We start from the raw sequence: 27038 nt of genomic DNA, 5'->3' as shown, positions 1-27038 counted from the left end.
ACCCTCCGCTTCACCTTCGGTGTCAAATGGTAAGATGTCCCACTTACCAGATCAAGTGGATTCCTGTTGGCATACGCCAGCAGGAATCGATACAGGCTTAGGCTTGGTGGTTCCGGTTCCCTGGTGGTATGTGGGGGTCCACAGCTTGCATCTGCGTATGCTCAGGATATGGAAGAAAAGAAGCTCCTCATATTGTAGATAGTTAAAAAATTCCTCTTTATTAAAAAAATTCCTCTTTATTATTAAAAAAAAACGAAAGTAAATAAAACGCTGGGTAAAATAAATAAATGGAACTGGTGCCCTTTGCAGACTAGGGTGCCTCGCGGCTGTTCCCGGAGTCTGTCCGTATGACTCGCGGCGAACCCGGAAGTGGGAAGACAGCGTGCGGTTCAACTGAGGGCCCAGAAAGAGGCAACGTGCAGAGATATTTCCCAAATATTTACAAAAGGGAGGTCGTTGAAGAACGGACAAAACCAAATTCAGATCCCACGGCGGAGCCAATTGACGCACCTCTTGAATAAAAGGTGCGGCTCAAGGAATTAAGTCGCCAAAGGGATGTTGGAAGTAAATGGCTAATGCCGACACCTGTTTCTCGTACCTAAGGCCTAGCGGTACTCAACCCCTTTCTGCAAGAAGGCCAAGACCCTCGCCACTGAAAACAAGCAAGGATGCAACATTTGCGATTCACACCTGGCAATATACATCTTCCAAGTGTGATGATGAATCTTCCCGGAAGTCGCCTTCCTAGCGCTCAACAAGGTAGGAATCACAGAAATCAGAGAGACCTCTGTCCCTCAACAGCCACACCATTAAAGCCAGCAACCGTAAATAAGGATGCAAGATGGGCCCTTGAGACAGCAGATCCTCTTTCAAAGGCAGCTGCCAGGGAGGCTCGACGACCATCTTTACCAGGTCTGCGACCGTCGAGGCCAGTCCGGGGCTACCAGAATCACCGGCACCCTTTCCACCGCCAACCTGCGGAGGAACCGTGACACGAGTTGAATCGGAGGAAAGGCATAACTCAGCCGATGATGGCTCCGAGGCACAATCGACGCATCTGTGGCGTCGGCCAGAGGATCTCGAGCCCTGGCCATGAACCGCTCTACCTTTTTGTTCAGACGAGACACAAACAGATCCACCTCCGGAGTTCCCCATCGGACACACAGGAGGCGAAAAACCTCCGGATGCAGGGGTCATTCCCCGTGATCCAGAACCTGCCAATTCTCCACACCTAGAATGTGAACTGCGGAGAGAGCCTGAACATGTGCCTCGGGCCAAGTCAGGGTCTCGGCCACTTCCCTGGCCGCCCGGACACTCTTGGTGCCCCCCTGATGATTGATGTAAGCCACAGCCGTGGCATTGTCGCATTGCACCCGAACACAGAGTTTGATCACCCTGAGCTCCAGGACATTGATTGGCAAGGACGATTCCTCTGTTGACCACACACCCTGGACACAGAGATTGTCCAGCACTCCACCCCAGCCCGACAGGCTGGCATCAGTGATTACCACCGTCCACAACAGCAGCAGAAAGGACCTGCCCTGGCTCAGAGCAGAAGACAGAAGCCACCACGAGAGCTCTGACCTCGTGAGACGGTTTAGACATATTCTGTCCAAGGACTGCAGTTCTTTGTTCCACTTGACAATCTCAGGTTGTAGAGGCCTTGTGTGAAATTGGGCAAAAGGGACCGCCTCGAAGGTAGACACCATCAGTCCCAGGGACCTCATCCAAGTCCGCAGGGAGGAGAGATCGTTAGCCATCAGCATCCTGATCTCACCCTGCAAGGTCTGGAGTCTTTCCTCGAGGAGAAAGACCCTCGCCTGAAAGGAATCCAAGATCATGCCCAAGTAATTCAGACGCACTGACGGGGTCAGCGCAGACTTCTGAAAGTTGATGGTACATCCAAACTCCTGAAGTGTCTGAACTGTGAATGCCAGGTCCAGATACCCGAGGATCGCAATCCCCTTTCTGCATAGCAAAGCCAGCATCGGGGCCAAAACCTTGGTGAAGACTCTAGGAGCGGAAGATAGACCAAAAAGAGTAATGCCAAAAATTGAAAGTGCTCCTCAGCCACTGCGAAACTGAGATACTGCTGATGACCCTCGTAGATAGGGACGTGCAGATACGAGTCCTTCAAAACAATGGAGGCCAGAAAATCCCCTTGATTAAGAGATGCCACCACCGACCGAATGGATTCCATCCGAAACTTCTGCAACCGCACAAAGCGATTCAGCGATTTGAGGTCCAGAATTGGACTTACCCTTGTCCTCCTTTCTGGGCACCATGAACAGGTTTGAATATAAACCTTGAAACCTGTCCTGCTGAGGACTCGGGACGATTACACCCTGTCCAACAATTTGAAACAGAGTCAGTGAAGGAGTAATGATGCTGAAAGCGCTTGGGCACCACTAGCACGTGTTTAATGCGCCGCCATTGCTCATTCACAATATTGTGAAAAGTCCTCGGGACAAGGATATACCTGAGCCAGCTTCTGGGCTTTGCGGGAGCCAAAGACCACCCACTTTCCTGACTGTGTGGGCTCATCATCCAGTTGCAAAGTTTCCCTGACTGAAGGAATCAGTGCTTCCACCAGAGCGCGTTCCTGCTCTGCAGTCAAGGACGACACATCCTCCTCACCATCAGACTGAGGACAGAGATGCCTGAGGTATGGGATTGTCCGTGGCAACCATATCAGGCTCAGAATCAGAAGACTGAGAAGGTAGTTACTTGTTTCATCACAAGGTCAATCTTTGACGCCAGAGTTTAAGGCTGCAGACAGAAACGAGAGATGCACAGAAAAAAAAAATAAAAAAATCAGAGGGGAAATTTTCACCTTGGGACTTTGCAATAAAGGAAAAAAAAAAAAAAAGTGTACTGCCCCTTTAAATCCCGATCGCGGTCTGCACCGCGATATATCCGGAGTCCCCCTTTAAAGGTTAGCAGGAGCAAAGAGTGCCTGGGGAATGCCCAAAGGACCAAAAAAAACTCTTACATTACCACCCCCGAGAAGCAGCCGGTCTGCAGTCAGTCTTCAGCAGTGAGAAACATCTGACAGGAAGTGACACATCACCACTCAGGGTTCATACACATTTTTACCAATAAAATTCCATGACTTTTCCATGACCTAAAGTTTCATGAAATCTCTATGTATACATGTTAAATAAGAAGAAAATCCATGTCACACCAGGCATATTTTTTACTAAAATAAATGACAATCTTTGTAGTGTACATGGGGAAAAAGCTACAGTTTAGGCAGTCATGATGGAGGTGCTCCCGGACTGGTATGGATGGCACAGTCAGATGCACAAAATGCAGCACTTACTCTTTAGACCCAAGCCACAGTCATGATGGAGGTGCAGGTGGACTGGTATGGATGGCACAGATGCACAAATCTGGCACTTACTCTTGTCTATACTCAGGGGTCAAGTCCTGGGAAAAAAAGTGTGGGGCTGTGGACATGATACAGGAGATGGTCAGAGACTGCGGACATGATACAAGAGATGGTCAGAGACTGCGGACATGATACAAGAGATGGTCAGAGACTGCGGACATGATACAAGAGATGGTCAGAGACTGCGGACATGATACAAGAGATGGTCAGAGACTGCGGACATGATACAAGAGATGGTCAGAGACTGCGGACATGATACAAGAGATGGTCAGAGACTGCGGACATGATACAAGAGATGGTCAGAGACTGCGGACATGATACAAGAGATGGTCAGAGACTGCGGACATGATACAAGAGATGGTCAGAGACTGCGGACATGATACAAGAGATGGTCAGAGACTGCGGACATGATACAAGAGATGGTCAGAGACTGCGGACATGATACAAGAGATGGTCAGAGACTGCGGACATGATACAAGAGATGGTCAGAGACTGCGGACATGATACAAGAGATGGTCAGAGACTGCGGAAATGATGCAAGAGATGGTCAAGAACTGCGGAAATGATGCAAGAGATGGTCAAAAACTGCGGACATGATAGAAGAGCACTAGGGAGGCCGGAGAGCACAGGGGAAGCAGAGAGCACTGGAGGAGCTGAATGGCACAGAGGGGGGGGGGGGGGGATGGAGAGAATTAAGGGGGGGGTTTGGAAAGCATTGCAGGGGCGTTGGAAGGCGCAGGGGGGTGGAAGCAGGGAAAACCAGGGGGATGGCGAGCACTGAAGGGAGGCTAAAGAGCACTGAGGGGGGCCAGCAAAGGAAGTTGTATAGGAGGGGGATGGGGCAGCTGCATATAGATTAATTGAACTTTCCATATTCCTAGTGCAGCTTCTGAGGGGAGGAGTAACAAGTATTCAGCGACATGAGGCATGAGGAATAAATATGGAAAGTTCAATTCATCTCTATGCAGCTGCCCCATCCCATCCCCCTCCCATCCAGCACACAAAACGAGACTCCTCAGGCACTGACCTTCTTCCTGCAGCTGCCTTCTAGGAAGTTCTTCACACTGAGATGCGGACACCGGCCTGACACCCATCAGTGCGGCGATGCGGGCAGCCCGGCGGACACCGGCCTGACATCCTCCCAGTGCGGCGATGCGGGCGGCCCTTCAGACACCCCCCCAGTGCGGCGATGCGGGCGGCCCTTCAGACACCCCCCCCCCAGTGTGGCGATGCGGGCGGCCCTTCAGACACCTCCCCAGTGCAGCGATCCGAGTGGCCCGGCAGACATCCTCACCCAGCGCGGCGATCCCAGTGGCCCGGCTGACATCCCCACCCAGTGCGGCGATCCCTGTGGCCCGGCTGACATCCCCACCCAGTGCGGCGATCCCAGTGGCCCGGCTGACATCCCCACCCAGTGCGGCGATCCCAGTGGCCCGGCTGACATCCCCACCCAGTGCGGCGATCCCAGTGGCCCGGCTGACATCCCCACCCAGTGCGGCGATCCCAGTGGCCCGGCTGACATCCCCCAGCGCGCGCGCCTCCCCCGCCTGCTGGTACGCCCCTGGGAGCGGGACAGTAAGTGCACTTCTCAGTTTCAGCAGATCAATCCGCCGCAGAGTTCCTAGCCTGTCACGGTCTATTCATATTGAAGAGACCAGTGATCAGGCTTCAGCTGTGCAGTGCGCTGCGGCGGATCAATCCGCCTAAACCCGAAACAGAGAAAATAGTCCCACTTACTGTCCCCCCGCTCCCACAGAATACAGTACAATACAATACATTTTCTAAATAAAATAGGTGCACAAAATTCCATGACTTTTCCAAAACTTAGTGGGTTTTACTCATTTTCCATAACTATTCCAGTCCTGGAAAGTGTCATGTCAAAATCCCATGACTTTTCCAGGATTTTCATGACCGTACGAACCCTGACCACTATAGGCCAAACACGGCCTGTGTAGCCCCAGGCTACAAAAAAATGGTGCCAATAGAAAAAAGGTATAGGAAGCTAAGGAAAAATGGCCACTGCCCTTACACAGAGCGGCCTATGCCCACACCTAAAATGGCAGCCAAAAAATTGCACCAAGCGCTCAGGAACCCAGGGATGAGGCCACCACGGGAATCCACCTAAAGGGACCCCCCAGGACAAGGTAACATCTACAATCACCCCCCCCCCCCCCAGGCGTCAGATGCCGACTATAACGCCCCCAGCGGGGAGGGCAGGGCCTGTCCTGATAGGCCTGGGGGATCTTTCAGAGAAACACAGCTCAGTTATCCCCAGGAGTGGGCCCACATCTCTCCCCCACAGAGGTCTGCTACAGACACATGGGGGGCGTTGCATCTTTCACCATACCATGGACCGGATGGGCTTCGCTCCGAAACAGCTCACCTCCCACCCTGAGTGGGGGTGCTGCCAGTCAAGGGGGGGTACGCTGCGACTCAGGGCAATCCAGGTCGATGCGTCCCAGCGAGACATCTGCTTGCAGGCTCGTCCTCATCCACCAGTGCTCTGTCGTGTTGAGGCCTGGGCGGACCACAACCTGCTAACGCTCGTTGGCCAGGATGGGAGACCATAAGGATCTAGATTATCCAGTGCGAAACCTCAGCCTGCTGTCGCTTGTAGTTCACCAGGAGGATTCCCCTGACACTAGCTAGCGATAGTGAGTAAAGAGAAATAAACATTTTTAAAAGAAAAAAAAAACAGACCAGAGTCCCAGCAGGAAACCTAGGTCCTACTCCTTAACTAGACAGCAAGAAACTGATTTGAGAGCAGTGTTTCTGGGATTATGTCGTAAGGGACAGCCCCTATAGGCCTGTCAAGGGAAAACTTTTCACTGCCTAGTCTACTCCTGTAGATGGCACATAACCCATTAGTGAAGAAGCATTAAGAGCTGCGTCTATCAAAGGACGTAAGAGAAATATACATACATACATACACACAAATATATATTACAAAAAAGTAGAGGAACTGATATTTTTTGTACTAAAGTAATGTGTCAAGCAGGCTGTTGTGCCATTATGCAGTTGTTGGATATGCTTTCAAAGTAGGATTTTAAATACCACGGGAAAAGCTTGGAGACCGTGCCACATTATTTATGAAACTACACATAGTAGTTTGGTAACTTACCATGGTTATATTGTTTCCATTTAGCAAAATTTGATCAAGTTTTGTAATTCGTCTTCCCTCAGGTGTGATCTCACTTAAAAGTGAAAAGAAAAAAAAAAAAACATCACATTAAACAAACAAGTATAATGCCCCTTCAGTGAATACACACTCAGATTATTGCAAGGTTTGCCTTTAAGCTAATTTCAAGGCTCAAATCATATCTTGTTCCCCATCTCATTTCTGGGGATTCTAGTCTGCACAAAGAATTTCCCTCTACCTTGCACCAAAGCAGAGTAATCACAGCTTAAATCACTTCTTCTGTGATGCACCCTAGGTCAGCCATGAGCCCTGAACTTCCCTTTCACTGCTGTCATGTGGCCACAGTAGGATTAAGCCAGCCAACTATTTTAGACAGCAGGTAAAGCTAAAAGGGAGATGCAGCAGGGTGACCCAGTCCCCTCAACGTATGGTGCAGCCAAAAGCGATTGTTCTTTCCAAAAAAAAAAGAGTGAGGCTGATTTTGTGTGATAATTCTAGAAGGAAGATCTCTTTTGCAAGCACACAGACTAAAAAAGCCACACGTCAATAAAAAGCTGTTTTTTTTTTTTTTTCTCTTCCCGGGAGACGAGATTTCAAATAACATTTGATCATAATTTTTACACGTCTATGCCCTTCAAGACTGGCAGCGTGAGATTAAAAACCAAAAAAATAAAAAAACACACCCCACATACAGTACATACACACTAGAGATCGACCGATTATCGAGGCCGATATTCACTTTTTTTGAAGTATCGGTCATAAACTTGCCGATATTGCTTCAAGTGGCTGTACCGAAGTGATGCCTGCAACTACAGACATCATCCGGTACAGTTTTTTTTTTTTTTTTAATAGAGGCGACGGTCGGCTTTATTGTAATAACCAATGCAGCTAAGCAGCTGCTCGGTTGTTATTACAAGGAGCAGGGAGGGTACGTACCACCCGCCCCTCCCGTTGCTCTGCCCGGGTCTCCTGTCCCAGCAGGAAGCCCGAGCCGCCAGCAGGTCGAAGACCCGAACAAAGCTGGGTCTCCAACATAGTAGCCCGGAATCGATGTCATTACATCACTTTGGGTTACTAGAGCCCTAAAGGCGCCACATTTTTTTTTTTAAGTGCAGAGGAGGGGTTTGGGGTCTTTAAGATCCCAGGTCCCTCCATAAAGAGTACCTGTCACTGCCAATTCCTGTCACAAGGGATGTTTACATTCCTTGTGACAGCAAAAAAAAAAAAAAAAATTTAAATGTGCAGAATATCGGCACCTATCAGCCTGAAGGGAAGCCAGAAAATTGGCATCAGCCCTAAAAAAAAAAAAAAAAAAAAAAAAAAAAACCAGAGTTAGAACTTACCGGTAACTCTGTTTCCAGGAGTCTTCCAGGACAGCCCTTGAGAGATGGAGCTCCTCCTACCAGACCGGAAACACATTGCCATCAGCTCTTAAAAGGCGGTCCCTCAGGCACCTGGTCAGTTTTATCCAAGAACCGAAGGACAGAGCTGAAAAACAGTTAAAGCATAATATGGAACATTACATTAATTTCTTTTATCAATGTATAAGAGAGGGTGGGAACCTGCTGTCCTGGAAGACTCCTGGAAACAGAGTTACCGGTAAGTTCTAACTCTGGTTTTTCCCCAGTCGTCTTCCAGGACAGCCCTTGAGAGGATTAACAAGTACTCACCCAGTTCCTTTTTTAGGGGGGGACCACTGCTTGGAGGACTTTCCTTCCAAACACCTGATCCTGACTACCCAAAACATCCAGACGGTAGTGTCGGACGAATGTTGACATGCTTGACCACGTTGCGGCCTTGCAAATCTGCTCAGGGGTAGCACCGGCTCTTTCTGCCCAAGATGTGGCTAATGCCCTTGTGGAGTGTGCCTTGAGTCCCTCTGGCGGGTCTAGGTGCAAGATTTTGTATCCCTCTGAGATAGCTATCTTGATCCATCTGGCTATGGTCCCCTTTGAAGCCTGCTTCCCCTTGCGTTTTCCTGAGAACAGGATAAACAGGGACTCAGATGTTCTGAAGCCCTTTGTGGCTTCTAAGTAGGCAATAAGGCACCTTCTGACATCCAAATGGTGCAGTTGTTCTTCCTTGTCATTGGATGGCCTATTGCAGAAGGAGGGTAGTGTTATGTCCTGGCTTCTGTGAAAGGTAGAGGCGACCTTGGGTATAAACGTTTGGTCGGTCCTGAGTATGACCCTATCCTCCAAAATCTGTATGAAGGGTTCTCTAACAGAAAGGGCCTGTAGTTCGCTAACTCTGCGAGCGGAGGTTATAGCGATAAGAAAAACTGTCTTCAGGGTAATCGCTCTTAAGGAAGCCTCTGATAATGGCTCAAAGGGTTCCTTAATCAGCGCCCTTAATACGATAGATAAGTCCCAAGTCGGAAATTTACGACAAGGTACTGGTCTAAGTCTAGCAATTGCTTTGCAGAATCTGCTAATGAGGGGATCCTGTTGTAAGGAAGTTTGTAAATAAACTGATAGGGCAGCAATCTGTACCTTAATAGTGCTTAAGGACAGGCCCTTGTCGATACCTTCCTGTAGAAATTCCAGAATTGTAGGCGAGTCAGACTCTCCTTTTTTGGATTGTGCCAACCACAAGTTAAACCTCTTCCAGACTTTCTGGTAAATAGCTCTTGTGACTGGCTTTCGGCTCTGTAGCAAGGTCTTGATCACCTTGTCCGAGAGCCCTTTTAATCTTAAGATGTCTGATTCAGATACCAGGCTGCCAAGTTTAGCATGGCTGGCCTGGGATGAAGTACTGGTCCCTGCGACAGCAGGTTCTGGTTGACGGGTAACATCCATGGTTGTTGATCCGTCAGGGATAGTAGCAGTGAAAACCAAGCCCTCTTCGGCCAGAATGGCGCAATCAGGATTAACGTAGTGTGTTCTCTCCTGAATTTTGCTAGGACCCTTGGGATTAGAAAAAGAGGGGGGAAGGTATAGCATAGTCTGAAAGTCCATGCGGTCTGAAACGCATCTACTGCCATCGGCTGATCTCGAGGATTGAGCGAGCAAAAATCTGGCAGTTTGGTGTTCGCTTTGTTGGCGAATAAGTCTATCTCCGGATAACCCCATCTGGATGTTATCTGTGAGAAGACTCCAGGGTCTAAGGACCACTCCTCTTGTGAGATCAGTTGTCTGCTCAGAAAGTCTGCAAGGTTGTTCTGAGTACCCTTGAGGTGCACTGCTGAGAGGGACTTCAAATTCTGCTCTGCCCAGCGAAGGATTCCCTGTGCTACCCTCATTAAGGTGGGACTTCTGGTTCCTCCCTGCTTGTTTAGGTATGCCACGGATGTTATGTTGTCTGACCTCACTTGTACGTGTTGGCCCCTGAGTTGCTCCTGGAAGGCTGCAATTCCCTTCTCTATGGCCTTCAGTTCCCTGCAATTGGATGAACTGTGTCCTTCTGAAAAGGACCAGGCTCCCTGTGTCCATTGATTCCCTAGATGGGCTCCCCATCCCCAGCTGCTGGCATCTGTTGTTAGGATGCATGAAATCTGAACTGTCCATGGCAGTCCCTTGTGTAGGTTGTTGTGGTTCCTCCACCACCATAGTTCCCGTTTTACTCCTGCTGGGATAAGGACCTCGTCTTCTAGATCTCTGTTCCCGAGGTTCTGTAGGAGGAAAGCTTGTAGTGGTCTCTGATGGAATCTGGCCCACCCGACTGCTGGGATAGAAGACGTCATAAGCCCAAGTACCGACATAATTTGTCTTATTGATTTTGGAAGGTTGGTCTGTAGTTCTGCTGTTCTTTGATCTATGCGTCTTATTTTCTCCTCTGGAAGTATCATCGTTTGTTCTCTTGAGCGGATGATATATCCTAGGAACACTATCTCCTGTGACGGTATGAGGTTTGACTTTTGGGTGTTGATTATCCATCCTAGACGGGTAAGCCATTCCTGAGCCACTATTAGATCCGCGACCAATTTTTCTTTGGTGGGAGCCATGAACAGCAGATCGTCTAGATACGGGATTATATTTATGGCTCTGAGTCTCAGGGGAGCCAGAGCCTCTGCTAGGATCTTCGAGAAAATTCTCGGCGATGACGAGAGTCCGAACGGAAGTGCTCTGCTCTGGAAATGATGGATCCTTTCCCCGATCTTTATTGCTATGCGCAGATGTTTCTGGGATCCCTCCCTTATGGGGATGTGTAGATAAGCATCTTTTAGGTCCATAGTTGCCATTAAACAATCTTTTTGGAGCAAATTCCTTATAGAGTAAATTGACTCCATGCGGAATTTTTTGTACCTTATGGCGGTGTTCAAAGGTTTCAGATTCATTATCAATCGGAATTTTCCTGAGGGTTTCTGTACTAGAAACACATGCGAATAGAAACCCTTTCCTTCCTCTCGTTTTGGTACGGGAACTAGGACCCTTTGATCCACCATCTCGCCTATAAGCAGTGGCAGAGCCTGTGCTTTTGCCGGGTCCCTTGGTAGATTGGTAATTGTCAATCTTGAGGGGGGTTTTCTGCCGAATTCCAAGGCATAACCCCTCTCGATGACTCCCCTGACAAAATTGTTGGAGGTTAGTTTTTGCCATTGGGGGAGGAATCTCTCCAATCTTCCTCCCACCTGGCCTCCAGCGTCACTGGGTCTTGGGATTTTGGCCAGGAGGGTTAAAGAGCACATTTGCCCTTGATTTCCCCTTCTGGCCCGTCCAGTGCTTCTTCGGCCTTCCTGTATCCGTTTGACCTCGGTCTTCCCTGGCTTGTCCCCTATAGGGACGAAAAGTCTTCCTTTGAAAGGTCCTCTTTTTGAACGGGAAGGTTTTCTTTCTGTCCGCCGTCCGTTCTAAGGCTTCATCCAATTTTGTGCCAAAGAGGAATTTTCCCGAAAATGGGACACTGCATAATCGCAGTTTTGATGCTGTGTCTCCGGACCAGGTTTTGAGCCATAATGCTCTTCTGGCTGAGACGGAAAGCGCCGCTGACCTGGCTGACAATTTTACTGCTTCTGTTGAGGCATCCGAAATAAAGCCTACTGCCTTAAAGAGCATAGGGAAGGACTTTAGTACCTCTTCTCTTGGGGTACCTGCCGTCAGGTGTTCCTGTAGTTGCTTGAGCCAGAACTCAAAGTTCCTTGCTACACAAGTTGTAGCTAACGCGGGCCTTAAATTGGCCATAGCCGTATCCCATGAACGTTTTAAGATGATATCGTTCCGTTTGTCCATGGGGTCCCCTAGGTGTCCCATGTCTTCAAAGGCCAAGTCCGAATGTTTGGACACTTTAGCCAGGGGGGCGTCTAACTTTGGCGCCTGGTTCCACACTGATTCCTCATTGTCATCAAAAGGGAATCTTCTTTTTAAGGAACCTGAAAAGAATGGTCTCTTTTCAGGTTCTGACCACTCTTTGAGTACCAAATCCGTCATAAGTTTATGTACCGGGAATACTCTAGCCTTCTTTTTGTTCAGGGCTTGATACATCTTATCGTGTCTAGATAAGGGGGCCTCCTCTTCCTTTATTTCCAGGGTCTCATAAATGGCCCCCAGAAGATCCTGGACCTCCTCTATGGAGAGTTTGTATCCGGTGGGTTTGACGGCCTCCCCCTGTCCTTCTTCCTGTCCAGAATCTGACTGGGAGGAGTTTGGGTCCATGACCCTCGAGGGGTCTTCCCTGCTCAGTACTGGTTCCCCTGAACCTGAGGCTACGGGAGTAGGCGGGGAGGAGGGGCCTGGTGGAGTAGTGGTGGGTACTTGCACCTCTGCGATTAATTTCCTGAAGGACGCAAAGGTAGAATGTACCTCGTCCTTAAAGGAGGAGAGAAATTTTGAGAAAGGTGAATCCTCCTCAGCTTTCAATATGGCCGAGATGCATGCTGGGCATAGGGTCTTTGAGTAGTTGGAGGAAAGCCTGGTGGCACAGGAGGGGCATTTTTTCTTTTCAGTCTTAGAAGTTCCTTTAGAGGGTTCCTTCTAAGAAAGGGGTACATAGGCAAATAATCTTTACTTGTGACCACACAAAGAGAGAAAAAAAAAAAAAAATATTTTTGGAAAACAAAAAACCCTCTCTGTGCCTCCCTGTTACACTGACAAGTCCTATAAGGACTCTTCAGTGCTTCACCCCTTCCACCACCACTATGCTGCATACTGTTCACAGGAGAAGGATACTGGCAAGTGCCAGCCTACCTGTGCTGAGCCGGTGTTCGTCTCCCCTGCGGTGTGTGGAACCTCCATCGCCTTGTTCGTGGGATCCGCACTGCATCCGGCATGCTGTGCAGGCTTCCTCTTCTTTTTACACCGGCTCCGGCCCTCCCCTTCCTCTCTGCGCCTGGAGGCCGGAACCGTGACCTCCGGCGCACAGCGATGACGTCACCGCCGCCGGAAGTGACGCACCGCGTCTTCCGGTTCACGGTACATCCAGCGAGGCCGCAGAGCGGCCCTGCCGCATATACCGCTTGGTGTGCGGTCATCACTGCCCTCTCCCTCGCCGGGCCCTGGAGAGAGTGGGGAGCGGGGAACTCCATCGTCTGTGGAGGGAACCCGAGGCCATGGCTGCTCCTGCTGCAAGGTGAGGGTCCCAGGCTGTTGCGGTGTCTTCCCGGACAGTCCTGAGCAATGGAGCTCATCCAGCCCTCTAAGGTGGTTCCTCCTGGCAACATGTCTCCTCGGAGTGAGGAAACACAAAAAACTGACCAGGTGCCTGAGGGACCGCCTTTTAAGAGCTGATGGCAATGTGTTTCCGGTCTGGTAGGAGGAGCTCCATCTCTCAAGGGCTGTCCTGGAAGACGACTGGGGAAAAAGGATATCGACCGATCCCTAATACGCACTCAGACATACAGGAAAAGTAGCTGCAGTATGACTGGATTAGGAAAAACCTGACAAGGATCACTTTGATCTAAGGAAGCAATGATATCACACATTTTATTTGTTACATGTTGAGGTTTCCACAGGCATGTGGTAGTATTATTGTGTGCTCTAACACTCATTAAAGTGTATTTTATCCTACAGGTTTTCAATTTAAAAAATGCACAAATATAATGCAACATAACTCAAACAACCACCATTTTATTCTCCAGGATAAAATGTTTCCTTTCAATTATACAATATACTTACAATTCAGTGACATCCTCTAGGACCATATCTGGAATGCAGAGTAAAGGATGAAACCAGAAAAATAAAAAATAAAAAAAACAACAGGCAAATGTAGCAAGTACACAAGGTAGTATGCGCTTCGTATATAAATTCCAAGCTGTAGTCATTTTATTGTCACGTCACCACTAGTTAAAAATGAATTGGTTAGCCCGATTGCTAGATTGCCTTAACCACTTAAGCCCCGGAGGATTTGGCTGCTAAAAGACCAGGGTTTTTTTTGCGATTTTTTACTGCGTGACTTTGACGGACAATTGCGCGGTCGTGCGACGCTGTACCTAAACGAATTTCACGTCCTTTTTTTCCCACAAACAGAGCTTTCTTTTGGTGGTATTTGATCACCTGTGCGATTTTTTGATCATGCGCTATAAACAAAAAAAGAGCGTAATTTTTGCAAAAATAACAATATTTTTCACTTTTTTTTATATGAAATTCCCCCCCAAAAAAATGTAAAAATCAAAATTTAACATTTTCGGCCAAATTGTTTTACGCTACATATGTTTGGTAAAAAAAAAAAATCGCAAAAAGCGTATTTTGATTGGTTTGCGCAAAAGTTATCGTGTTTACTAACAAAGGGAAAGATTTTTGTCATTTTTGGTGTTTTTTTTTTTAACGAGTAATGGCGGCGATCTGCGATTTTTTTTTGCGGTACTGCGACATTGCGGCGGACAGATCGGACCCTTGACTGACATTTTTGACACTTTTGGGGGTACCAGTGACATTACTGCAGTAATCAGTGCTATATATATGTACTGTTACTGAAAAAAATGACACTGGCAGGGAAGGGGTTAACTTTATTGGACAGGGAGGGGTTAAGTGTGTCCTAGGGGCGTGTTTCTAACTGTGCAGGGACATGGCTATTGGTGTAAAAGCAAAGATCAACGGTTCTACATAGTAGATCTTCATTTTTACACCAGGGAGAATGACGGGCGGCTTGTTTACATAAGCCGCTCCGCCTTTCTCCCTTCACAGGAGCGATCGTAGTGTGACCGGCGGACATCGAGTCCGCCGGACACACGCACTGACTTGTCTGTGAACGAGCCTCGGCGGGGGCGCGTCCGCCCGCAATAGGCTCGCAAGTCAGTGACAGGCGAGTGACGTATCAATACGTCACTCTGCCTGGCCGGGGCTGACCGCCGCAGTATATAGTCGTGCGGCGGTCGGCAACCGGTTAAAGGGGTTGTAAAGTCAGAAAATTTTTGATCTTAACACATTCTATGCATCAAGATAAAAAGCCTTCTGTGTGCAGCAGCCACCCTTAGCCTTACCTAAGCCCCCTCTCTATCCAGCAATGTCTACGGGTGCCTTGGCCTTCCGGGACTCTCTCTCTCCCAATTGGCTGAGATACAGCAATGGCACCATTGGATCCCACTGCTGTCAAACTCAGTTAGCCAATCAGTAGAGAGAGGGGGCGGGGCCGAAGGGCAGCTCAACTCAGGTGCCTCCATAGCAAGTGGCTTGCTGTGGGGGCACTCAACAGGAGGGAAGGGCCAGTAGCTTCAGCCAGGGACACGAGAAGCAGAGGATCAGAGCTTCCCTGTGCTAAGATTGCACAGAGGAGGCAAGTATAATAGTTTAATAAAAAAAAAAAAAAAAAAAAAAAAAAAACACACGACTTTACATTTTAAATACCTAAACATAGGAGCAGATTCACATCTATGCATTGTGATAATGCATGTTACCCCAACATAAAATAGCTCCCTGTACACATGTGCTGCTACTCATTTTGAATGGTACTGCAACACATACAGTGATAGATTTAAAAAAAAAAAAAACACCACCACACCTATACTCTAACTCCACAATGTGAATGTTTTGTACAGGATATTGTGCACTGGCACATTGAGGGCCCATTTAAAGTGTATTGGATGCATTTTCACAATGCAGTGGAGTAAAATAAAATATTAACAGTGTGGATGAGCCTAAAATAAATCCCCTAATCCAAACATACTTGTCTGGGTCACACCAGTGCGATTTCAACTGCGACTTGATTCTCAGAGAACGACAAGGGAAATCACATGGTTTTCAATGGGGTCCGTTCACATCAATGTGACTCAGCATGGGGTGATTTTGGAAAAGGCTCCTGTACTACTCTGGTGCGATTCCAGTGCCATTTTGGCCCCATTGAATATTCAAGCCTTATCAAAATTGCATCCAAGTAGCACTACATAACCGCACTGAAAGCCAGATCAAAATCATATCTCAGCAGTGTGAACCTAGCCTTATGCTGACCATAAATGTATTGATTTTCAATTGAAAACTTAAATTTAAGAACATTCGTTTGATTTTCTAATTGTTACTGGGGTCAAAGCAGTGGTTGTTTTCCACCGCAGTGATGGGAAAATTTAAGGGGCAGAAAGGAAAACTTCTCGGATTTTCAGGCAGCATATGTGATTTTCGTTCAGAAATTACACTTTGCTATTGAATGTTAAAATCTAAACGACATTTATGAAATGTGTAAAGAATTTTCAGACAAATTTGTATGAATATTCTCAATTGAAAATCTAGACATGTATGGCCAGCATTAGTCTGCCCAAAAAAAAAAAAAAATATCTTGTCCTATGACAAAAACATACCAGCACCTAATTGACATAACCAAACACTTATGATTTGGGTAGGCCAGCTGACCCTGTCAAATGAGCATTAGGGAGTTAGATCTTACATACCAAACAGGTGGATTTTTCCTTAGTCACTGAATAATGCTACAATGCAAAAGGACAGGTAAAGCTTGCAAAAACTACAACATAAAAACAAAAAATGGCAACAACAGTTTTGCAATTACCAATTTTCACAATACCATTAAGCCTTAAAACCTAAATCCACTAGAATATAGGGACATATAGTAGTGCCACAGACACAAACCCTACATTAATTTCAAAAGATGGCAAAAAGTACCCTCTAGAGGCAGTATGAGAGTAATACACTCAAAAGCAGATTCAACAGCAATATAAAAGCCCGTTCCCTATACCAAACATAAATCAACAAAGATATATCTGTAAAAGAAAAAAAACAGTATATTACCTACCTTTTCTGTTGCTGAACTCTGCTCCAATGCTATAAAAAAATAAATAAAACACCACACTTGAAGTTTGCTAGGAAGCAGGACTTCCAGTAGTGTTGGTTTTCTAGGCTCTACGCAGCTCCCACTGGTTCCTCTTGCAGACCTCCATAATGCCACTAGATCTTAAAATTAGTGGAGGTCGGAGAAGAAAGGGAGCTGCATACGACCTGGAGATTGAAGCCTTGTTCAAACCTGTGTGTTTAGGTGCGGGACGTTGAAGTTCTACTGGGTTCAATAGTAACACACCTCAAGCGCAATGCACCAAAAATTTACCACACAGATGGTCATGACACTTTTCTGAAGTTTTGGTTTCCTAGTAGACTTTAGACTACATTCACACTTGAGCGTATCGTTTTTACCACGATTTTCAGGCGTTTTTAGAGGCAGGCATTGACATCTATCAAAATTGCTGGTAATCAGCCCAAAAAGAAGCTCATGTACTTTTTTCAGCTACAGGCATTTTGTTTTGCTTCAGGCGTTAAAACGCTCAGATGTGAACAGGGGCCATTTAAATTAATGGGGTTTTACTTTTTGGAACTTTTTTTTGAGCGTTTTTGGAGCTGAAAAATGCTCAAAAACGCCCAGGTGTGAATGGAGCCTTAGTGTTGATTTTACAGAATGAAAATGGATTACGGTGGCATGGGCAGCTGAAAATATTTACTTTTTTTTTTTTAAAAAAGCAAACATCCTTTAAAAAAATGTATAGAGTTTTAAGAATCATACATACCTAGGTGGAAGCAGCATCAGTCTGATCTGTCCCCCGGCACCTCTAACACTAGGAACCAAGCAATCGAACGCCGCCAATTGCTTGGTTCTCACAGCTCTCTGACTACCCTTACCCAGTAATCTTGTTTTTAGGACAGTCAACTGAGCATGCTTCCCCCTACCTTTTAAGGAGGAGAAAAGCTCAGAGTTCCAACCCACCCTCATCTCCTTGGTGTCTGAATAGAATGGTATTGGGAGGGAGTTGTGGAAACAAGATTACCATCTGTGATACAAACCTGTAAATGGAGATGGAGTAAATAGATACCAAACTTGTCAAACTATAAAATGTAATGTGCCGATGAAATGGTGGAAAACTGATACCTAGAACTGCTTACAGGAGACACTTTAAAAACCTTTGTGGCACTCTTGTTATCTACATACACGTGCACCCCCCTAGGTGCGCATTTGGATGTGTGTGTGGGGCTTAAATCAGCTGCTTTCCTGGTTACAGCAGCCAAGGAATGCTTGTCCTGATCCCTGAATTTAAAGTATCAAAGATCAGCGCAAATATATAGCAAATTGCTGCTAGCAATAAAGGGAAAAAAAAAAAAAAAGGACAGAAGCCCCTGAGGATGAGCACTGACTGGAAACACGTTGATGGGTACTACTCACGTGACGTCACGCCGCCACGAGCGGAGTTCGTGGCGGCATTTCACAAGTGAGTGTTTTTTACCTTTAGGAGGATGGCGTGAAGCACCGAAATTATATGTTTGCTTACATCACGGGTGCCCTATTCCTGGCTAAGATCAAGTGTAGTATATGTTCTTATCAGTTGGTATGGACCTTGATGGTTAGCATCGACAGGGGCTGAAATGAACCAGGGCGCTCCAGTCGAAACTGGGGGACTGGGAAGTAGGCACTGTCAGAGAAAGCCAGATGGGTCCGTTGCCTCCCAATTTGAATGGGATCCGCCCCCATCAGTTTGAAGGGAGCGAGAAAGCCGGAAGTCCTCAGCCGGTTAGTACTGCTCCTGGATGTAAATGGTAAGGAATGTGGATGACAGTGGGAGGGCCTTTCCTCCTGGGTTGAATCTGGCCTTGCAAAAGGATTGTCCCCAGTTAAAGGCAGGCTCTCCCTAAGATGTCTACGTTCCAAACCTCCTATTTGGGATGGGCTACACCGGGGCTGGCAGGGGGCCGAGACCAAAAGAAGCCCGTGGTGTATGTGCCCCTGGGGTGGCAACCCAGGGGTGCCGTAATCCTCACTGGTGAGGGGCAGCTCACCTTGAATTTTTGGCACCTTGGTCACTGCACCACACACACTTTTTTCTGCACCTGCCTCTTGGGACGGGCCTTTTGGCCAGGACCAGAGGAATTTTTTATTCCTGGCCGAGGGGCCTGTCAAGGTTTTGCACCTTGACACTACCTGCACTTCTCCACTCTTTTTCTTTGTTGTGTGTTCACATTTGTCTTTTTGGTTGTCACTTGCACGATTAGTACAGCGTAGGTCCTCGGGCCTGCCCTGAACGTCTTGGGAGGGGGTGGATATGGCCTTCTGGCTTAGATCGCCCTCTCATGGGGTCTACCTTCGGGGGAGCCCCACCTAGTACTTGGGGTGGGCTGTTTCGGCAGTCCCCCTGGAGAACGGGGTCTGCCTGGCTTCGGCTGGGCAGGCCATAATGAGTACCTCAGTCCATGTCAGGAGTCTTGCGCCCCGGGGGATCAGGGTCAGGGCCCTTCCTTTTCAGAGGAGGGCCATGTGTACGCCTAGTGCACTTTTTGTGTGTCTCACGTTTGCGTGTGTGCACTTTTTTATGCACCGCTTTTGAGTGGGTTTCACACACCACGGGCTTAAAAAAAAAAAAAAAAAAGGGTGCCCTATTCCTATTTGCTTTTCAAATATCCAGATAACATACTGCACTATGAATCTTTTTCTGTTAACTTTTTTTCATGGTATGCTGGTGAAAGACGCACTCAACGGTAACAGGCCCTTCTGGAGACCCATTCAGGTATCTTCACAGGTATACAGAGCTTTTTTCATTTTCGGGTGAGTGACTCCAAAATTTTGAATAAGGGATGGTCACAGTTGGACTTTTATGGACTTCCTTTGGGTACCATTACCCTGATGTGTACATTTGGTGCATTATGAATATACAAGAGCGCTGCAATTTTCAGTTAATTTTTTTTTTTTTTTTTTTTTTTTTTTTTTTTTAGGGACAGGTTGTTTGGAAGACTACTGCATTGAATGGCATCCACGTCATTACATGTTCACTGTTCAATCCAGGGGTGAGAACCTCTAACTAGTGTAAAAGTCACACTTGGTCCCACACCTCTCCTAGGTATCCAAACTGGTCATGGTGACCACCCATCATATTAGAGGACCATTATGAAGGCCAACCAAACTTAACAAGGGGGCCCCCAGATCCTACCCCCCAATGTGAATGAGTATGGCCTACCCATTCACCAAAAAAAGTGTAAAAAGGGAGTAGTAGACAGTATACTAGTTTTTCTAGCAATTCCTTTATTAACCAGTTCTGGACTATATTTTTTTTTTCCCGCATTTTGCTATATAGCAAAAAAAAAAAAAAAAAAAAAAAAAAAAACGTAATTTTATCCTTTTAGGCAAATTTGTTTTCTGCTACATATTTTTGGTAAAAAAAATAAAATAAAAAAAACATGCAATAAGCGTATTTTGATTGCTTTGCGCAAAAGTTATCGCATCTACAAACTAGGGGAAAGATTTAGGTCACTTTTATTTATTTATTTTTTTTTTTACTAGTAATTGCAGCAATCTGCGATTTTTTGCGGAACTGCGACATTGCAGCGGAAAGATCGGACCCCTAACTGGCATTTTATTTAGTGACATTACTACAGTAATCAGTACTAAAGATATGCACTGTTAATAATGATACTGGCAGGGAAGGGGTTAACCTAGGGGTGATTACAAGGGTTAAGTGTGAGCCTAGGGGAGTTTTTTCTAACTGTATGGGGGTGGGACTTGTGAAATTACCAAAGAGACCTGTGATCCTATATAGGACACAGGCACTCTGTAATCATTTCAGAGAGAAGAATGGTCGGCTGTCTTTACAGCAGCTGACCGTCCTATCTCAGCGGAGAGTGATCGTGGGTACCCAACGGCAATTTCAGCCACCAGTCCCATGAATCAGCATCCCCACTGCCTAGAGCCCCCCAGCACTGCGTGCGCTACGTCGTTTCGTGCAGCCGAGCAAGCCAGCCTGCGGCGGGCGGTCAGCAAGTGGTTAAATAAAAAAGGAAAAAAAAAACAACACACTTTCCCTGTTGTAGATCCACTGTTTTTAGGGAGGACCATGTAACATGTTCCCAATGCTGTATCCTGAGGGTTTCCAGCTCCATTCATAACAGATTATGCAGTGGCACATGTTTTTCAATACATGCCAATGCAAGGACCTATAAGAAAAAAAAAAAAGAGTTATAGGTTCATAAAGCAAGCCTTTTTTTTCCCCAAGGCAACACATGGTAACCACATGTCAGCCCAATGCTACGGGTCTCAATGCAGAGGCAAAGCAGCTGGCCAGCACAAGTTTGGCTCTCCTGCCAAACACGTTCCAAGAACGCAATTATTTTGTGCTTACCTGCACTCAACACACCTTTTGCAGCGTGAACGGACCCCACATATACAGTATAGCTGTGCCGGGCTGTGAATGAAGACTACCATAGCAGAAGAGAGCTGGACGGGGGTCAGTGTACCTGAAAGTGCTCTGGGGTCTTAGCTCACAGTCTACAATGATCATAGTACAGGCATAACACGAAGTCTATGTTTCCACTAGTGCGACTTGTCATGAGACTTGGACACACAAAGTCGCATGACAAGTCACAGCCCATTAATTTCAATGGCACCTGTTCCATCCATGCGACTTTGAAAATCAGTGACAGTGCAGCTTTGATCCAACTTACTCTCTCTGAATCAAAGTTGCATCAAAGTAGTGCAGGCACGTTTTCAATGTCGCATAAATGGGAACAGGCGCCATTGAAATCAATAGGCTGTGACTTGTCATGCACGTCCAAAGTCATATGATAAGTCGCATTAGTGGAAACGGAGCCTAAACCTCATTACTCACATGTAATGAGGAATAGAAATTGATCTGTATCCTTCTAAACTTTCAAAAATCTCTCTCTCTCTCTCTCTCTCTCTCTCTCTCTCTCTCTCGAGGCAATGAAGACAGAAGGAGAGTGTAAAGAATAGGAGGGATGGGGGTGGGGCTGGGCATGCCTGTCTAAGAAAGCCAACAACCTTTTCAGGAAATGAAATACAGCTTACAAAATTCAGATAAAGGGAGATAGCGTTGTTGGTAAAGAACAGGAAGAAGCCATTTGTCTAGTTTAGATAAGACTTTCTAAGATACACAAGCAGCTAGCCAGAAAAAGAATATCAAAGATATTTACCATACTATTAATAGGAAAAATTATTTTTGACTGGAGTTTCCCTTTAAACTTTGACAATAAGCTCACGTTCCCATTGGTCCAATTTGACATGTTAAATCGGAGCCAACTGCCGGCAATGGCACTGCCTGAATCGGTGGGACACCGATTTTGCAGCACCGCACCGATTCTCAATAGTTTCTGTACTACTTTTGGCAACTTCGGGGGGGGGGGGGGGGGCACTTAAATAGACATCTGTGCAGGAACCTGCACAGAGGTCTGTGAAATCGCCCCCGAAAAAGTCGGAATGAAAATGCCGGTTTAAAAATCATGCGAGTTCAACTGAACTCAGATGATTTTAAACCGGCCTCAGGGAGACCCTAGACAAGTGATGGCCAACCTTGGTAAGGATGCACCGATCCAATATACGGATCAGATATCGGCGCCAATATGGCCATTTTAGATGGATCGGTAACATTGACCGATCCACTGGCAGATCCGGTTTTTGCTTGGTAACGGCTCAGCCATCCCTTACTAGGTGCAGTAGTAGTATGGGAGCTGCTACTTCCTGTAAAGATCCGACTCACAGGCAGAGTACAACGCCAGATATCGGTATCAGGTCCAAAAAAGTCGGATCGGTGCATCCCTAAACCTTGGCACCCCAGATGTTTTGGAACTCCTATTTCCTATGATGCTCAACTACACTGCAGAGTGCATGAGCATTATGGGAAATGTAGTTCCACAACATCTGGGATGGCAAGGTCCCCCATCACTGCCCTAGACCAGGACTTCCCAAACTGTGGGTCGCGACCCACTGGTGGGTCGCGAGCCGCATCTGTGTGGGTCGCCGACAGCGTTGGAAAAGTCAGTTGAGCAGTGAAAAAAAAAAAAATTACCATTTAAAAGCCCACTAGGGGCGCTGGACGTATTGCTGGCTATGGGGGAGGGGGTGGGGTTCCCGGCTGTGACATCGTTGGGGGCGGGGCAGGGCCGGTACAAGGGGTGGGTGGGAGGGACGGCTCAGGAAGGACACTGGATGTCAGATCGGGAATATACAGAGTTTGTTACCCGCCCTCTCCTCCCAGCAAACAATGTGGAAAGGGGGCGGGTAACAAACTCTGTATAGTCCCGATGATCTGACATCCAGTGTCTTTCCTGAGCCGCAATCTTCTCCCCTTCTGCAGCCGCATCTCTCCCGAGCTGTCCGTGCAAAGGTTTGAATTGTCTTCTCCTAGGCTCCTCCTCCGCTCTGACATATGAATAGGAGGAGGAGCCTCAGAAGAGGAGAATCACGGATCGATGTGCCGCGCTGTATCTGAGGTCTGCCTGCTGGTGCTGGAGGGAGAACTGCACTGGGGGCACAAATCTAATCATGTCACCTCCCAAATTCCCCCCATAACAGCACAATCACCCCCCCCCCTCCCTCCCATATCGATCCCAACTAGAAGTAATCATCTTCTCCCCACCCCTCCTAGTACAAATTCTCTTATTCTCCCCCCCCCCCCCCCAAAAAGTATTTGTATACTGGGAGGGGTGGGGAGAAGATGATTACTTCTAGGTGGGATCGATATGGGGGGGGGGGGGGGGGGATGTGCTGGGATGGGGAATTTGAGAGGTGACAGGATAAGATTTTTTTCTAGCAGGGGAATTGGGGGGAGGGTGCTAGGAGGGGTGATTCGTGCTGGGGGGAGGGGGGTGTCCTTGAAGAGATTATTGGGATGGGGTGGGGGGATTCGTGCCAGAACAGAAAGTCTTAGGGCTGTGAAAAAGGGGTATTTGGGGGGGGGGGGGGTTGTGCCAGTAGGAATGATGGGGGGTATTTGTGCTAGGGGGAAATTTTTGATGGGGGGGAGGATTTGACGGGTAAGATTTGTTCTAGGAGGGGAAATTTGGGGGGGGGCGGGTACTAGGAGGATGATTTTGGGGGGATGGGGGGAGGATTTGTGCCAGGAGGGGGGACTTGTGGGGTTGGGGGAAGAGGATTTGTGCTAGGAGGGGGGATATGTGCTGGGGAGATGGGGGGGAAGAGGATTTGTGCTAGGATAGGGGATTTGTGCAAGAAGGAAAAACATTTTTTTTTGGGGGGGGGGGGGGGGGATTTGGGGGAGAGGATTTGTGCTAGTAGGAAACTTGATGGGTATTTGTGCTAAGAGGGGATATTTCGTGGAGGAGAAGATTTGTGCTGGGAGGGGGGATTTGGAGAGGGGAGAATTTGTGCTTGGAGAGGAAATTTGAGGGCTGAGAATGTGTGCTAACGCTGCTTTTTTGAGTAGGGATAGTTGTGCTAGCAGGGAACATTTGGGAAGAGAGAGGCTTTGAGTTTAGAGAGGATGGGGGGGGGGGGGGGATTGGTGCTGGGAGGGAGATTTCAGCAGGGAGAGATGTGTACTGGGAGGAGGGAGAATATTTGTTTGTGGAAATATTTGGCTTGGAAAGGGAATGTATGCTTAGGGCCTAAGTGTGCCAATTAGTGCTCAATTTTATTTATTATTTTTTTTATATTGCTAAAACATTATGCTCCTACATCTTGTGGGGGGGGGGGGGGCGCAGTTTGGTGTCTTCGCCCTGGGCGCTGGATGGCCTTGTCCCGTCTCTGGTTGAGGGCGGTGCCGGTGCATGCGTCAGTCACTGTCCGACTCCGTCACCTACCCGCCGGTTCCCGCCGCCGTCAGAGCGAAGAGAGGAGCAGCGCGCCATGGACGTCTCGGAGTGTGGAGTGACAGGAGTCGAGCCAGCCCATTGCCCAGGAGAGCAGGTAAGTGAACAGTGAGCTGCAGTGGGTAACAATCCGGGCACAGTAAGTAGCAGTGCTGTGCCATGCCTGTACATACTTAGCCATGCCTATACCTACTGTGCCATGCCTGTACCTACTATGCCATGCCTGTACATACTGTGCCATGCCTGTACCTACTAACTATGCCATACCTGTACATACAGTGCCATGCCTATACCTACTAACTATGCCATGCCTGTACCTACTGTGCCATGCCTGTACATACTGTGCCATGCCTGTACCATCACCTGTGCCATGCCTATACCATCTCCTGTGCCATGCCTATACCATCATATGTGCCATGCCTGTGCCATGACCTGTGACATGCCCTTACCATGACCTGTGCCATGCCCTTACCATGACCTGTGCCATGCCCTGTGACATGCCTGTATCATCACCTGTGCCATGCCCTTACCATGACCTGTGCCATGCCTATACCATCATATGTGCCATGCCCTTACCATGACCTGTACCATGCCCTTACCATGACCTGTGCCATGCCTATACCATCTCCTGTACCATGACCTGTGACATGCCTGTATCATCACCTGTGCCATGCCCTTACCATGACCTGTGCCATGCCTATACCATCATCTGTTCCATGCCCTTACCATGACCTGTGCCATGCCTATACTATCTCCTGTGCCATGACCTGTGCCATGCCTGTACCATGACCTGTACCATCATCTGTGCCATGCCTGTACCATCACCTGTGCCATGGCCTGTGCCATGCCCTTACCATGACCTTTGTCATTAATTAAGTGTATTCAATAATAAATTGAAAAGTAGTAAATTGATATTTTTAATTCAACATCCCCCTCCCTTTAAAATATGCAAAATTATTATTATTTCAATATTCAATTACAATCAAGTGGGTCCCGAAAAAAATCTGTATTCATAAGTGGGTCTCGGCCCAAAAAAGTTTGGGAAGCCCTGCCCTAGACCAAGCCTGGGTTCCCGCTGTGTGCAGACGCGGCTCCAAGCAGCAGTCTGTCGTATCCCTGTTCTCCGATTCAGGCCCGAACTTTTGGTTGAATTCAGACCTGAAAGGACACCCAAGGATGCAGAGGATCCTGTGCAATTCGCTACGCAGCCGCCCTGGAGACATGTGAACCGGCTCCTTTGAGAGCCAGTCAGTCTTCTGTCAAGAGAACTGGATGCGGGGAAACCTGCACCCAATTTGCATAAGTGCCTACCCAGCCTCAAACCTAGAACCCGATTGGTTACTACGCACATCTACACCAGAATCTGTGTGCACCAGTTTTAGAAAAGCTCCCGGTTAGGCTAACACAAAGGGGCATTTAGGGGCAAGAAAAACCAGATTAAACGCCTAGTAAATGGGCACTTGACAGCTGCCGTGTGCACGAGACCATAAACCATAACCGCCGTGAACAGGAGGAGTTCAGGTTTCTATTACAAAGGATACTGACGAAGTCATCAAATCCTAGAAGCGTGCCGACGATTTCTTTATCGCTCTTCATGACAATGTGAATACGGGATCCTATACATTTATCCACCAACTCTATGAAAAGAAAAAGCAGACAAGGTTAGGAGCTGAGGAGACATAAAACAAAGGGGACAGCAATGCAACAACCACGCTGCAACTTGTAGTTCCAACACCAGGGACCATTACCGAGCGGCAGCAGCTGAGAAGGATTTGTGGTTGCATTGGCCGCCATGTTCAGCAACACTTCCCTCCACCAGACCGATCCCCAGACACAACGCTTCCTACTCGCTTTTGTAATTATCCGCCTCCGTGAACTGCACGTAATCGAGCGCCGATACACACATGTGCGCAGCCTCAGACTGGCAGACCATACCAATTGATGAGCAGAAACGGATGTGATTCCTGCGACCTGACCTACTGTTAGGGGGAGTGGATAACATTGATCACATGTGGATTGGGGTGTGTGGATAAAACTGGTCACATGATGACAGAATGTTGATGTTAAGGGGGTGTGGCTTATATTAGTCACATGAGGATATTAGCCTATAATGAAGCGGAAAACGCGGTTTTTAGAGATTGTGTAAAATGGTGGATGGGCGGGGTGGTTGTGAAGTGCTTGCGAGTGTAGTGTCGGCCTGGAGAGCACCTAGGGGAGGACAGTGAAGTGTGTAAAGGCGCTCGTCACAGTACGGAGCCGATATATGTTAAATATCATTACAGGGCTGAGACATGAGATCAGCTACACGTGCTCACCACAGGTTTTGGTTGCTATGGTGCCCTGTGTGATGTGTATTCATATCATTGCAGGAGTAGTAAAAGAGGAAGTAAACCGTGCCCAATTTTATTTATTTATTTAAACCCTGCAAAGTAAAGGCATAATGTATGCACATCATATTAGCACATTATGAAATCCCTTAGAACGAAGCCTTGCGCTGTCAGCTCTGACAGACGCTTCCATCTTCACCTGGTCTTCCAGGTTCGCATCCTCTGGCTTTGCCGTGATGACGTCACTCCGGGTACATTAAATAATCTCCGCT

The 27038-nt window shown here is 47.5% G+C and overlaps 1 protein-coding gene across 1 annotated transcript in view; it reads right to left on the bottom strand.

Moving 5' to 3' along the window:
- Positions 1-26434, bottom strand: part of LSM5 (LSM5 homolog, U6 small nuclear RNA and mRNA degradation associated) — a 34026-nt gene extending 7592 nt beyond the window's left edge. The window contains exons 1-4 of the mRNA XM_082258065.1: positions 26188-26434; positions 25981-26076; positions 13580-13607; positions 6513-6585 (exon numbers count right to left, since the gene is read on the bottom strand). Coding sequence (XP_082114191.1) covers positions 6513-6585; positions 13580-13607; positions 25981-26076; positions 26188-26233 — 243 coding nt within the window. The 5' untranslated portion in view covers positions 26234-26434. The remainder of the gene's footprint in view (positions 1-6512; positions 6586-13579; positions 13608-25980; positions 26077-26187) is intronic.
- Positions 26435-27038: the final 604 nt, after the last annotated feature.

The sequence above is a fragment of the Pelophylax lessonae genome (genome assembly GCF_965119305.1).
Source record: "Pelophylax lessonae genome assembly, chromosome: 5".
NCBI classification, from domain to species: domain Eukaryota; kingdom Metazoa; phylum Chordata; class Amphibia; order Anura; family Ranidae; genus Pelophylax; species Pelophylax lessonae.
This window is presented reverse-complemented; position numbering and strand designations above follow the sequence as displayed.